The 13,324-nt window shown below is 44.0% G+C and overlaps 1 protein-coding gene across 3 annotated transcripts; it reads right to left on the bottom strand.

The window, feature by feature from the left end:
• Window positions 1-2,964: 2,964 nt before the first annotated feature.
• cnr2 (cannabinoid receptor 2) lies at window positions 2,965-12,208 on the bottom strand. 3 transcript variants are annotated; one of them, XM_024412975.2, is made up of 4 exons: window positions 11,945-12,208; window positions 5,766-5,808; window positions 4,981-5,083; window positions 2,965-4,781 (listed from the first exon to the last, which is right to left on the bottom strand). In XM_024412975.2, the coding sequence occupies exons 3-4, from the start codon at window positions 5,051-5,053 to the stop codon at window positions 3,682-3,684; spliced, it is 1,173 nt and encodes a 390-aa protein (XP_024268743.1). In that variant the 5' UTR covers window positions 5,054-5,083; window positions 5,766-5,808; window positions 11,945-12,208; the 3' UTR covers window positions 2,965-3,681. The 3 variants fall into 3 exon arrangements, with proteins under 3 accessions (XP_024268743.1, XP_024268746.1, XP_024268744.1); XM_024412978.2 differs by lacking the exon at window positions 5,766-5,808 and having other exon boundaries at window positions 4,981-5,086; XM_024412976.2 differs by lacking the exon at window positions 5,766-5,808.
• Between the last annotated feature and the right edge of the window lie 1,116 nt (window positions 12,209-13,324).

Below are 13,324 nucleotides of genomic sequence, written 5' to 3'. Positions count from 1 at the left end.
AGCAGAACTTAATATTTGGTACAGAAACCTTTGTTTGCAATTACAGAGATCATACGTTTCCTGTAGTTCTTGACCAGGTTTGCACACACTGCAGCAGGGATTTTGGCCCACTCCTCCATAACAGACCTTCTCCAGATCCTTCAGGTTTCGGGGCTGTCGCTGGGCAATACGGACTTTCAGCTCCCTCCAAAGATTTTCTATTGGGTTCAGGTCTGGAGACTGGCTGGCCACTTCAGGACCTGGAGATGCTTCTTACGGAGTCACTCCTTAGTTGCCCTGGCTGTGTGTTTCGGGTCATTGTCATGCTGGAAGACCCAGCCACGACCCATCTTCAATGCTCTTACTGAGGGAAGGAGGTTGTTGGCCAAGATCTCGCGATATATGGCCCCAACCATCCTCCCCTCAATACGGTGCACTCGATCTGTCCCCTTTGCAGAAAAGCATCCCCAAAGAATGATGTTTCCACCTCCATGCTTTACAGTTGGTATGGTGTTCTTGGAGTTGTACTCATCCTTCTTCTTCCTCCAAACACAGCGAGTGGAGTTTAGACCAAAAAGCTCTATTTTTGTCTCATCAGACTACATGACCTTCTCCCATTCCTCCTCTGGATCATCCAGATGGTCATTGGCAAACTTCAGACGGGCCTGGACATGCGCTGGCTTGACCAGGGGGACCTTGCGTGCGCTGCAGCATTTTAATCCATGATGGCGTAGTGTGTTACTAATGGTTTTCTTTGAGGCTGTTGTCCCAGCTCTCTTCAGGTCATTGACCAGGTCCTGCTGTGTAGTTCTGGGCTGATCCCTCACCTTCCTCATGATCATTGATGCCCCACGAGGTGAGATCTTGCATGGAGCCCCAGACCGAGGGTGATTGACAGTCATCTTGAACTTCTTCCATTTTCTAATAATTGCGCCAACAGTGGTTGCCTTCTCACCAAGCTGCTTGCCTATTGTCCTGTAGCCCATCCCAGCCTTGTGCAGGTCTACAATTTTATCCCTGTCCTTACACAACTCTCTGGTCTTGGCCTTTGTGGAGAGGTTGGAGTCTGTTTGATTGAGTGTGTGGACAGGTGTCATTTATACAGGTAACGAGTTCAAACAGGTGCAGTTAATACAGGTAATGAGTGGAGAACAGGAGGGCTTAAAGAAAAACTAACATGTCTGTGAGAGCTGGAATTCTTGCTGGTTGGTAGGGCTGTGCGGCCCCCCAAAGAAATGCCACCACACACCATGACTGACCCACCGCCAAACCGGTCATGCTGGAGGATGTTGCAGGCAGCAGAACATTCTCTACGGCGTCTCCAGACTCTGTCACGTCTGTCAGGTGCTCAGTGTAAACCTGCTTTCATCTGTGAAGAGCATAGGGCGCCAGTGGCGAATTTGCCAATCTTGGTGTTCTCTGGCAAATGCCAAACGTCCTGCACGGTGTTGGGCTGTAAGCACAACCCCCACCTGTGGACGTCGGGCCCTCATACCACCCTCATGGAGTCTGTTTCTGACCGTTTGAGCAGACACATGCACATTTGTGGCCTGCTGGAGGTCATTTTACAGGGCTCTGGCAGTGCTCCTCCTGCTCCTCCTTGCACAAAGGCGGAGGTAGTGGTCCTGCTGCTGAGTTGTTGCCCTCGTACGGCCTCCTCCACGTCTCCTGATGTACTGGCCTGTCTCCTGGTAGCGCCTCCATGCTCTGGACACTACACTGACAGACACAGCAAACCTTCTTGCCACAGCTCGCATTGATGTTCCATCCTGGATGAGCTGCACTACCTAAGCCATTTGTTTGGGTTGTAGACTCCATCTCATGCTACCACTAGAGTGAAAGCACTGCCAGCATTCAAAAGTGACCAAAACATCAGCCAGGAAGCATAGGAACTGAGAAGTGGTCTATGGTCACCACCTGCAGAACCACTCCTTTATTGGGGGTGTCTTGCTAATTGCATATAATTTCCACCTGTTGTCTATTCCATTTGCACAACAGCATGTGACATTTATTGTCAATCAGTGTTGCTTCCTAAGTGGACAGTTTGATTTTACAGAAGTGTGATTGACCTGGAGTTGCATTGTGTTGTTTAAGTGTTCCCTTATGTTTTTGAGCAATGTATATGTATACCCAGGCATTACTTTAAATCTCTTAGAGCTTAGACTAGTACCCATGCACATTGACTCATTGTAACTCGTTATTGTTATTCACTGCGTATTTATTTCTCGTATCAATAAAATAAATACAAATTAAAAAAGAAACTGCATTGTTGGAAAAGGACCCGTAAGTAAGCAAAAACCGTTCAAATGTTATTTTGATTTTATTTTACTTAGACTATCTACAAGACAAAACATCTACCTTTGTGTTTGATTGTTTTGTGATCGATCTACTGAAATGACTTGTGAACTGTTGCCATTTGTAGTGTTCTATAGAAAAAAGTGTTCTAGTCTCTGTGTTGTGTGACTCTATCTTTCTGACCTGTGCCCCACTTATCTCGACCAGTGGCTTAGCCAGAAATTTGTTGTTGGGTGGGCCTGCAGAAATTTGTCTGGGCCCCCAATTTTATTTTATACATTTTGCCATGGAACAGAGACAAATGTGCAGTTTATAGCTAATCTCATGCTATTCTACACATTTTGGCATTTTGCTGTTTTAAAGAAAATGTCCTGCAATTCTACACATTTTGCCATAGGATAGAGAGGAACATATGCAGTTTTTTTTAGCTCATCTCATGCTATTCTACACATTTTGCCATGAAGCTGAGAGAAAATGTAGGATTTTTAAAGCTAACATATAGGTGTGTTGACTGATAAAGGCACTGGATTATGAGCTGTCTTGTTTGCTAAATGAACAAATGAAATAGGTAGTGGCATGGTGCATGTAGCCATAGAAGCACAGTGACATATGCCTCAATGCAGTCATATTCGTTGCTCATTGGGGGTGTGGCTTTCAGTTCTTTTTGGCATGTAATGTCATTCCATGTCATCTGTTCCGTTATATTTAATCAAATCTGACTAACCCAGTGTACTGCTTGCTATGAATTCTGATTGTCTTTTTACCTAAATATGCAAACACTATGTTCCATTTGGAACACTGAGAAGTAAAGAGCATAAAAAAAGCATACATTTTTAAATATAAATAATACAAAATCTGAGTGGACTTCTTTTTTTCTGATTGGACCCACCCAGGCTCCGCCTTTCCTACACCTCTGATCTCAACACTGCTTGCAGTCACAATGTGGAGGACATTGTTTACAACCCACAGGGCCTCTATTCAGGACAGGTATTTATGTGCAGATGGGAACCCGTCAGGATCCTCTTCTGGACGCTAAAGGACAGACACTCAAGCGAAAACAAGCAATGGATACACATAGCTATCTACATTTACACTGCCAACACCAACAATGCTGTTGTTTTCCCAAAGGTGTTCATTTGGGATATTTCACATTGTAAAAAAAATAATAATAATAATAAATCTATCATGTACCTTGGACAAATAATAAAATAATATTATCTCTGATTGACTTGGCTTGTAGGTGGGTCAGCACAATTTATGGTAACATGGTCGTTATCTTTGTTTTAGTCCCTGTTATCACAGTTCATTTTAGAGACATTACCTCCTTATCGCTATGAACACAACAGAAGAAACACAAGTTCACAACACTGCTATAACCCTGATATATGGTAAGCCTCTCAACCCTTCTCATATTCCAGTCATGTCCAGCTGCTGCTTGCCAACCATTTCTGAGACTGTGTTCGGTCGGCAGCTAACGAGTCTGGGCGCCTCACTCTCAGAGTGAGCGCTACAGCTGTTGCTCTCGCCTAAGGGAAGGGTAGTGGACGTGTCTCCCCCTACGTGCTTCTGGCAGCACCCCAGCCTGTCACTCAGGCCCCCCAATAGCCGCATCAGTGCCAACCTCAGCTCCCGGCAGCGCAGGGCATACAGCAGTGGGTTGACGGCTGAGTTGACCAGGCACATGGTGCTGCAGAAAGCAAAGGCCCTCTGCTGGATGCGCATGAGCTGCACCGAGACGTCTGCCAGCATGAAGGAGAGGGTCGGCAGCCAACAGCCCACCATGATGAGCAGAATCAGGCCCAGGGTACGTGCCAACCGAATGTCCAGCCGCATGCGGGCCTGACCACGGGTAGGCACCCCCTGGTGGCCTGTCATGGATGCCTCATGCCGATTGGCCCTCCACAAGATCAGGGCGTAGGCGCCCAGGATGAGTGACAGCAGCACCAGGATGATGCTGACCCAGCAGGCCAGGTAGCGGTGGTCGATGTATGGGAAGAGGCGCGAGCAGGGCGGGCTGAGCCCTGTGGGGCACCTCCAGCCCATCAGAGGGAGGAAGGAGATGAGGATGGTGGCGCTCCACAGGGCAAGGAGAGCCAACAGGGCCCTGCGGCGCGTCAACACCACTTTATAACTCGACGCCTGATGTATACAGAGATAGCGGTCCAGAGCAGTCAACAGAAGACTACCCACCGAGCCGGTGAAAGCCATCGTCACCCCGCCCAGCTTGAAGAGGTAGGCGTTGGGGCCGTCAAGGCGGTGGAACAGGTGGAAGTCCAGGAAGCTGGTGGTGAAGAAGCAGCTGGCAAAGACGTCGGCCAGGGCCAGGCTGCCAATGAAAAGGTAGGAGGGACGCTGGCGCAGGGTGGCGGTGGTGGCGATCACACCCAGGACCAACGCATTCTCCAGGAAAGTGAAGGGTCCGGCCAGGAAACAGATGGAGCTGATGGCTGTCTTCTCCGCCTCATGCAGAACCATATAGCACTTCCGGTCCGCACAAGACTGGTTGACTGTTGACACAGGAATACAATTCAGACATCAGTGATTGGCTGCCATAAAACATAAGCCAATGTGAACTCACATTACCAACCATCATCATCATAATATGTCATATTTATTTTTAATATCAAATAATATTTAAGGAGCCGCAGTTATTGTATTATAAGTTATCCAATTTAAAATATGATGACAATATTCTAATATACATACCCAGAGGTGATGTGGGGGTGCTGCCATTGTCTTCGGACATCATGGCCCCTACAGGCTTGTCCCATCCATCCATCTCTTATAGGTCAGGGGTTAGCTTTGAGATCTACTTAGAGGTGCAGAGGGGAAATGTATGAACATTGTTCTCATACTGTATTTACCCATAGAAATTCAGATGGGTCACAAGTCATCAGACAGTACCACATATGACCACTTGATGGAGACATTATCTGATTACTTAAACAGAACTTCCTGAATGGTGCATCTTAAATTGTACTTCGTTTTCGCATTCCCGTTCCTCGCTTCCTTCTCAAAACGCATCGGAGGAGACGGTCCAAGGGGAGGAACCTCTGACCCTTTCCTCCAATGCGTTGTGAGAAGGAGTTGCTGCCTAATTGCCTCCTTCCTGAATCATTTCAGGGTCTCTTTATGGTGAAAATGTGCTAATAAATGGCTTGTGAATGTGTTTATTCAAAACCAATTATTGTCCTATTTTTTAATTTATTATCATTGATATTTTTTTTTCTCTGCTGTAAATTGACAGAGTATTGTTTTGAGGTGATGAAACAGGTCCGTGTGTTCAAATATATTCCTATTAGAAGAAATTGAAATCCACCAAAAACAAGCTTCAGACATTCTGTGGAAGCATAACCATTTAAACACGGGGATCTGTTTGATCACCTCAAAACAATACTCTGTCTATTTACAGCAGAGAAAAATCCATCCCTTCTAGCCCACCTCAAGAGGCACGGTAAAAACAAACGCATTATCAGAAGACATAAACAGACCTTGAGGCTCTCACTTGAAGTGAATGAATTGGGTGGTGACTTCCTGAGAAAAAACAAATGCATATATTTTTGTCATTAATGGAGACAACGATGTGATTCATAGTAAACCGCATGAGTGGGCTTGGTGGAAAGAGCCGTGCAGATGGCTTCTGGTCATCATTTCCAGCTGTTGATGGAAGTCCATTAGGTTAGAAAGACAGTGTTGAGTTGGGCCTCACCAGGCCATGGTCATTAAGGTCTAGTACAGTCAGACTGAGCTTGGAAAGCATATCCTCATCCTCTCTATGCATTATAGCAAGGGTCCCCAATTACATTAAGCCATGGGCTGAATTTCTTCATGAGCGGATGGTTGGGGGTCCCGAAACACAATTATAATTCATTTGTACTCTGCAAATTGACCTCAAGTAGCCCAAATAGATACAGTATTTGACAAAAATAAAATAATTTCAAACCTTGATTACATTGGGATATGATCGCATACACTGAGTGTACAAAACATTAGGAACCCCTGCTCGTTCCATGACTTAGACCGAGTGCCATTCAGAGTGTGAGTGGGTAAGAGAAAATGTCTAAGTGCCTTTGAACTGAGTATGGTGGTAAGGTGCCAGGCGCACCGGTTTGAGTGTGTCAAGAACTGCAACGCTCCAGGGTTTTTCGAGCTCAACAGTTTCCCGTGTGTATCAAGAATGTTCCCCCAAAGGACATCCAGCCAACTTGACACAACTGTGGGACACATTTGGCCAGCATCCCTGTGGAACACTTTTGGTACCTTGTAGAGTCCTTGCCCCGACGAATTGAGGCTGTTCTGAGGGCAGAAGTGGGTGCAACTCAATATTAGGAAGGTGTATGTCTCTCTATATATGCGTGGGAATACTTAGGAACATATTTCCAAAATGAAAATAACTTTGAGCTGATTTCCTAGTGATTTTACGGGTCAAAGTGGAAATATTGCAGCGTTAATCAAAGCTCAGAATGCTTATATTCTTGATCTGACTGAGTTCTAATCGCGCTTGCGTTTATGGGAACAAGTGGAATAATGTTTGCCTGCGTCACCCTGGATTTGCCTCCCTGAAGTGAAACAAACTACCCCAGCTCGCAGTCGGCTCAATAGGCAACTAGTCTAGAGATTCTACTGACATTGTGCAAACTCACTGCACACCCCTCTACTCCTCAATGCAGAAGTGCAGAATATATCATTTGTTTCCTGTGTACACACTTTGTCTCCTGAATACAAACCTACATGCTCCCTTGAGAACCTTTAGGATCTCGAAATGAAGTCAGTCTGCGCTCTGAAGTTGAGCCAGACCAGGAGGAAGTGGGCCTACCTGCGGCGACAGGTGTGGTAGAGACTTCCAGCGTTTGCTCTGTGAATCCTGCCGGAGATGATTTTGATCCGGTTAGGAGTGAGATTTTTGGAAAAAGTGGATTCCTGCTTTTTGGCTGTTCTGCCAAGCTGGGTAAAGGACAAACTGGGAACAGTTAGATCTGTGAAAGTTGTCAGAAGTGGAATGTCTTTCTTTTTTTTGTGCATCCTCAGCCCAGAGGAAGAGGGTGCAACCTGTGTAGTGCTTTGCTCTTTGGAGCAGGGCGCCTCTAAAAGGAGTGATCAGTGGGGTAACGTTGATTGTAGAGGTGGATCAAATGAAAAATAATATTCCTGGTGTTTGCGACACCTGTCATTTGGTGCGACGTAGACCCGGTTGAAATGGCGAGACTGAGAATACCTTGTCTGTCTTGTTGAGCTTTGACACAGAGGTTAAGTTATAGTTGCTATTCCGTGAGGGCCTATGTTACAAACCCGCTACAGTGATTTAGGTGCCAAGAATTCGGACATGTTGAAGAAGGGAGTTCCCACGATGTGAGAAATGTTTAGGAGGACATAGTCAGAGGAAGTGTACAGTTGGGATAAAGAAGGCACCGTGTGACAACTGTGGGGGTGCCCACGCAGCAGGTGATCCAAAGTGCCCTGTGTAAGAGCGACGGGTTGAGATGGCCAGAGTTACAGTGGGGCAGAAAGTGTCCTATGTTGTGGCAGTGAAAAGAGTAGAGGAGGGTGAGTGACTCGACTGGGAGCCCGCCAGTGAGTAGGCCTGAAGAGAGGGATCCAGAGAGGATGAGTAAGGTTGGATTTCTTGCGTTTTATAGCCATGGTGATCAACTGCGCTGCGCTGATGTAGATCGATCGAGTAGTTGCAGCAGCAGATTTTAGAGCAGAAGATCTACATGAGGTTTTCAGAGAAGGGGTTCCATCCTCCCAGGCCAATGTCCCGGTGTACGATCGTTTAGGGAGAAAGCTGTAGGATGGGGTGGTGGGTTTTGGGGATAGTGTAAAGGTGCAGGGTTAGATGGTGGTGTCTTTTAAGTGTCTAATCTGCACTCTGACCTGCGAAAAGACGGAAATATGAAACACAGCATCTATTCTGCCAGATAGCCACACGAAGACGAAAACACTATTTGTGAGATGCTGGCTGAAAGGCAATTTTGTCAACTTGACCATCCCGCTACACCTGCCGTGTCAAACAAAAACTGACTCTTGGAGAATAAGTGCACAACTGGTAAATACGCACTTCCAGACAAACTATACAGTTAATTTGGAAAGTATTCAGGCCCCCTGACTTTAACCATATTTTGTTACGTTACAGACTTATTCTAAAATTGATTAAATTGTTGTTGTTTTCCTTCATCAATCTACACACAATACCCCATAATGATAAAGCAAAAACAGGTTAAGAGGTTTTTGCAAATGTATTACAAATAACAAACTGAAATATCACATTTACATAAGTATTCAGACCCTTTACTCAGTACTTTGTTTAAGCACCTTTGGCAGCGATTACAGCCTCAAGTCTTGGGTATGAAGCTACTAGCTTGGAACATCTGTATTTGTGGAGTTTCTCCCATTCTTCTCTGCAGATCCTCTCAAGCTCTGTCAGGTTGGATGGGGAGCGTCGCTGTACAGCTCTTTCAGGTCTCTCCATAGATGTTCGATCAGGTTCAAGTCCGGGCTCTGCTGGGCCACTTGTCCCGAAGCCAGTCCTGCATTGTCTTGGCTGTGTGATTTGGGTTGTGGTACTTGTGGGAAGGTGAACCTTAACCTGCTCCAGAGCGCTCAGAACCTCAGACTGGGGTTTTCATCAAGGATCTCTCTGTACTTTGCTCCGTTCATCTTTCCCTCAATCCTGACTAATCTCCCATTCCCTGCCGCTGAAAAACATCCCCATAGCATGATGCTGTCACCATGCTTCACCATAGGGATATGGGCCAGGTTTCCTCCATACATGACGCTTGGCATTCAGGCCAAATGCAAACAATACCGTTTTAAATATGTAAAACTTTTTGGTTTCGTAACTGATGCTATGTGTCAGTGTGAATCATTTCTCATATTTCTCCCTATTTTAGGGGTATAACATGACAATTGCATAGCTAATATGCTGTGTTATTCTTGTATTGTTTTTTTTATTTTAGCCAGGTAGATCAGCTTTAATATTGCAGATAGATTGTGACTTCTATCAATATAACTGTCTGAATAATTTCAAATCCCCTATATACAGTGCATTCGGAAAGTATTCAGACCCCTTCACTTTTTCCACATTTTGTTACATTTTTAGAATAAGGCTGGAATGTATTTAAATTATTTTTTTCCCTCCTCAATCTACACACAATACCCCATAACAACAAAACAAAAACAGTTTTAGCAAATGTATAAAAATTAAAAACAGATACCTTATTTATATAAGTATTCAGACCCTTTGCTATGAGACTCTAAATTGAGCTCAGGTGCATCCTGTTTCCAATGATCATCCTTGAGATCTTGAGATGTTTCTACAACTTGATTTGAGTCCACCTGTGGTAAATTCCATTGATTGGATATGTTTTGGAAAGGCACACACCTGTCTATATAAGGTCCCACAGTTGACAATGCATGTCAGGGCAAAAACCAAGCTATGAGATTGAAATAATTGTCCGTAGAGCTCAGAGACAGGATTGTGTCGGCACAGATGTGAGGAATTGTACCAAAACATTTCTGCAGCATTGAAGGTCCCCAAGAACACAGTGGCCTCCATTATTCTTACATAATGGAGGCCACCAAGACTCTTCCTAGAGCTGGCTGGCCGGCCGGCCGGCCAAACTGAACAATCTGGAAAGAAGAACCCAATGGTCACTTAGACAGAGCTCCAGAAAAATACATCCACAGGTACACCTCCAATTGACTCAAATGATGTCAATTAGCCTATCAGAAGCTTCTCAAGCCATGACATAATTTTCTGGAATTTTCCAAGCTGTTTAAAGGCACAGTCTACTTAGTGTATGTAAACTTCTGACCCACTGGAATTGTGATGCAGTGAATTATAAATATAATAATCTGTCTGGGAAAATAGTTGGAAAATGACTTGTGTCATGCACAAAGTAGATGACCTAACCGACTTGCCAAAACTATAGTTTGTTAACAAGAAATTTGTGGAGTGGTTGAAAAACGAGTTTTAATGACTCCACCTTAATTGTATGTGAACTTCCGACTTCAACTGTATATATTATTTTAAATATATGCTTTATATTTTCCTTTATTAATGTTTCCCCCTAACCCTACCCCTTCCCTACTTGGAGTAAACTAATGGACAACAATACTTATGCTTCCACTTCCAGTTAATACAGACTACATACATTTCAGACAGTATATTTTACATTAATTATCTTTTTGGTTTTTTTCGTCCCAGCTTTCAGCAACCCTCTAACCCTCCCATCTGTCTTTGAAGACCATCCAGTTGATTTCTAGCTGCCATATATTTTTACTCTGTGCTGTGATGTTTCACAAAAGGTTTTGAACCTTTCTATTCTCATAGTTTCTACAGATTGTACATTCAAAATGATCACCTTTTGCTAAGAATATGATTATGTTATTGATCGATTGACTATGACTCATTAAATCACCCAGCAGTGCTATTTGCAGAGTTAGCTCTCAGTAAATGTTGGATTGGTGTTTTTTGTATATCGACTTAGGTAAATGAACCTACAACAGGTGATAATGGCTGGGTTAATTTTTGTTCGTTTTTTTTTCTTCTGTTCTCCAAATAGCCTTTTTAAAAGTTTTTTAAAAATTGTACAGAAATGCAGTCAATGAGCTTCAACTTTCAAAAAGAACCTCGCTAAAACTCGAACTCTAGTTACGGCCCTGCTGTGTCTATAGAAATAGGACGTTCATAACCACGCAAATATATCACTTTTTTACGGCATTGCACCAGTGCCCCACTTTTTGCTTACATTTTGTTTTCATTTTATGAGGTTCTGAATGATCATCATTCCTATTTTTTCCGTCACAAACATCTGCTTTATGAAAGTACATTTTGTAATATGGGGGCTGGAGAAATAGGAAGTAAATGACTTTTTACAGAGACCCTTATTGACTTTAGTGACAATATTTCTAAATCTGCTTGAGGGAGATGACGGAATATATGCACTCTGCTTATTACACCACCTTAGACTTCCTCTCTCTGTGTGGACCTGAAATATGCTTTGATTGACAGTTCACAGTAGACTACTTTTCTGTTCCTCGAAGATACTTGGACCACTCATACATATCTTAATTAATGCAAAGTACACAATACCTATTACTGAGTGGGTAATATCTTAGATTTACAGTATGACCACAGAGACATTTCAACACATGTTGAAATATAGTGTGTCAACTGAGTTGTGACACTGCAACAAGGCAAGAAGACTTTCACAGACTGATGTTTTAAACAGTCACTTTAAAACATGCAATGAGGTACCAATTCATAAATGCTATTAAAAACAGAACACATGGGTCACAGACTGATCTGGGTCACAGACTGATCTGGGTCACAGACTGATCTGGGTCACAGACTGATCTGGGTCACAGACTGATCTGGGTCACAGACTGATCTGGGTCACAGACTGATCTGGGTCACAGACTGAACATCAGACAGCATCATCTAACATCTATATACATGCAAAATACTAAGGAAGAGCACGCTTTGTGCTTCAGAACCTAACAATCATGCTCTCACGTTCAGCATTTCCCTCATAACAGGTTTCAAACATATTGTGCAAATAATGATTTGCTCTATGATGCTCAGAAACCACAAAGTAGTGTTTTTGCCCTGTGTGGGGTGGACTGTATCGTAATATAAAATAATACAAGAATAAAGGCAGGCGCTTACCTTGTGTGGATGCTTTTCTGTCAGTTCTGTTGTGGTGTATGAGGAAGACAGACCAAACTGGTGACCTCGGCTACAGCGCCACTGAGTTCCATCTAACTCCACTCCCCAGAACCAGTCGGTGACTGAGTGAGAGTGAGAGAGAGCGAGAGAGACTGATGTCTGACCGTTTGCAGTCCCTGAAGTACTGACATGTTCATGCTTTTTGGGCTCATTCTAATGGCTGGAATGGAATCAATGGAACGGTATCAAATAGATCAAACATATGGAAACCACATGTTTGACTCCGTTCTGTTTATTCCATCCCAGCCGTCCTCCTGTAGCTCCTCCCACCAGCCTCCACTGGTCCACAGAGACATTGGCATAAGTGTCAGCACAAATGTTGAAACATACTGTGCCAACTGAGTTGTGACACTGCAACAAGGAAACTAAACTTACACAGACATATACATTCTAAACAGTCACTTTAATCACTTTAAACATGCAACGAGGTACTAATTCCGACAGCATCATCCCTTGACTTTCCACATTTTGTTATGTTACAGCCTTTATTCTAAAATTGATTCATTTTTTTCCCATCAATCTACACACAATGTTCCATAAAGACAAAGCAAAAACAGGTTCTTAGACATTTTTTGCAAATGTATTAAAAATAAAAATGTGAAATATCACATTTACAAAAGTATTCAGGCACTTTACTTTGTTGAAGCACCTTTGGCAGCGATAAGAGCCTCAAATCTTCTTGGGTATGACCCTAAAAGCTTGGCACACCTGTATTTGGGGAGTTTCTCCCATTCTTCTCTGCAGATAATCTCAAACTCATTGGATTGGGAGCGTCGCTGCACAGCTATTTTCAGGTCTTTCCAGAGATGTTTGATCGGGATCAAGTCCGGGCTCTGACTGGGTCACTCAAGGACATTCAGAGACTTGTCCTGAAGCCACTCTTGTGTTATCTTGTCTGTGTGCTTGGAGAAGGTGAATCTTCGCCCCCAGTCTGAGGTCCTAAGCACTCTGGAGCAGGTTTTCATCAAGGATCCCTCTGTACTTTTCTCCGTTCATCTTTCCTCAATCCTGACTAGTCTCCCAGTCCCTGACGCTGAAAAACATCCCCACGGCATGATGCTGCCACCACCATGCTTCACTGCAGGGATGGTGCCAGGTTTCCTCCAGACTTGACGCTTGGCATTCAGGCCAAATAGTTCAATCTTGGTTTCATCAGACCAGAGAATTTTGTTTCTCATGGTCTGAGAGTCTTTAGGTGCTTTTTGGCAAACTCCATGCGGGCTTTACTGAGGAGTGTCTTCGTCTGGCCGCTCTACCATAAAGGCCTGGTTGGCAGAGTGCTGAGAGATGGTTGTCCTTCTGGAAGGTTCTCCCATCTCC

The sequence above is a fragment of the Oncorhynchus tshawytscha genome, linkage group LG03 (genome assembly GCF_018296145.1).
Source record: "Oncorhynchus tshawytscha isolate Ot180627B linkage group LG03, Otsh_v2.0, whole genome shotgun sequence".
Lineage (NCBI taxonomy): Eukaryota > Metazoa > Chordata > Actinopteri > Salmoniformes > Salmonidae > Oncorhynchus > Oncorhynchus tshawytscha.
Note: the sequence above shows the minus strand (reverse complement) of the source record. Positions and strands in the feature narration are given on the sequence as shown.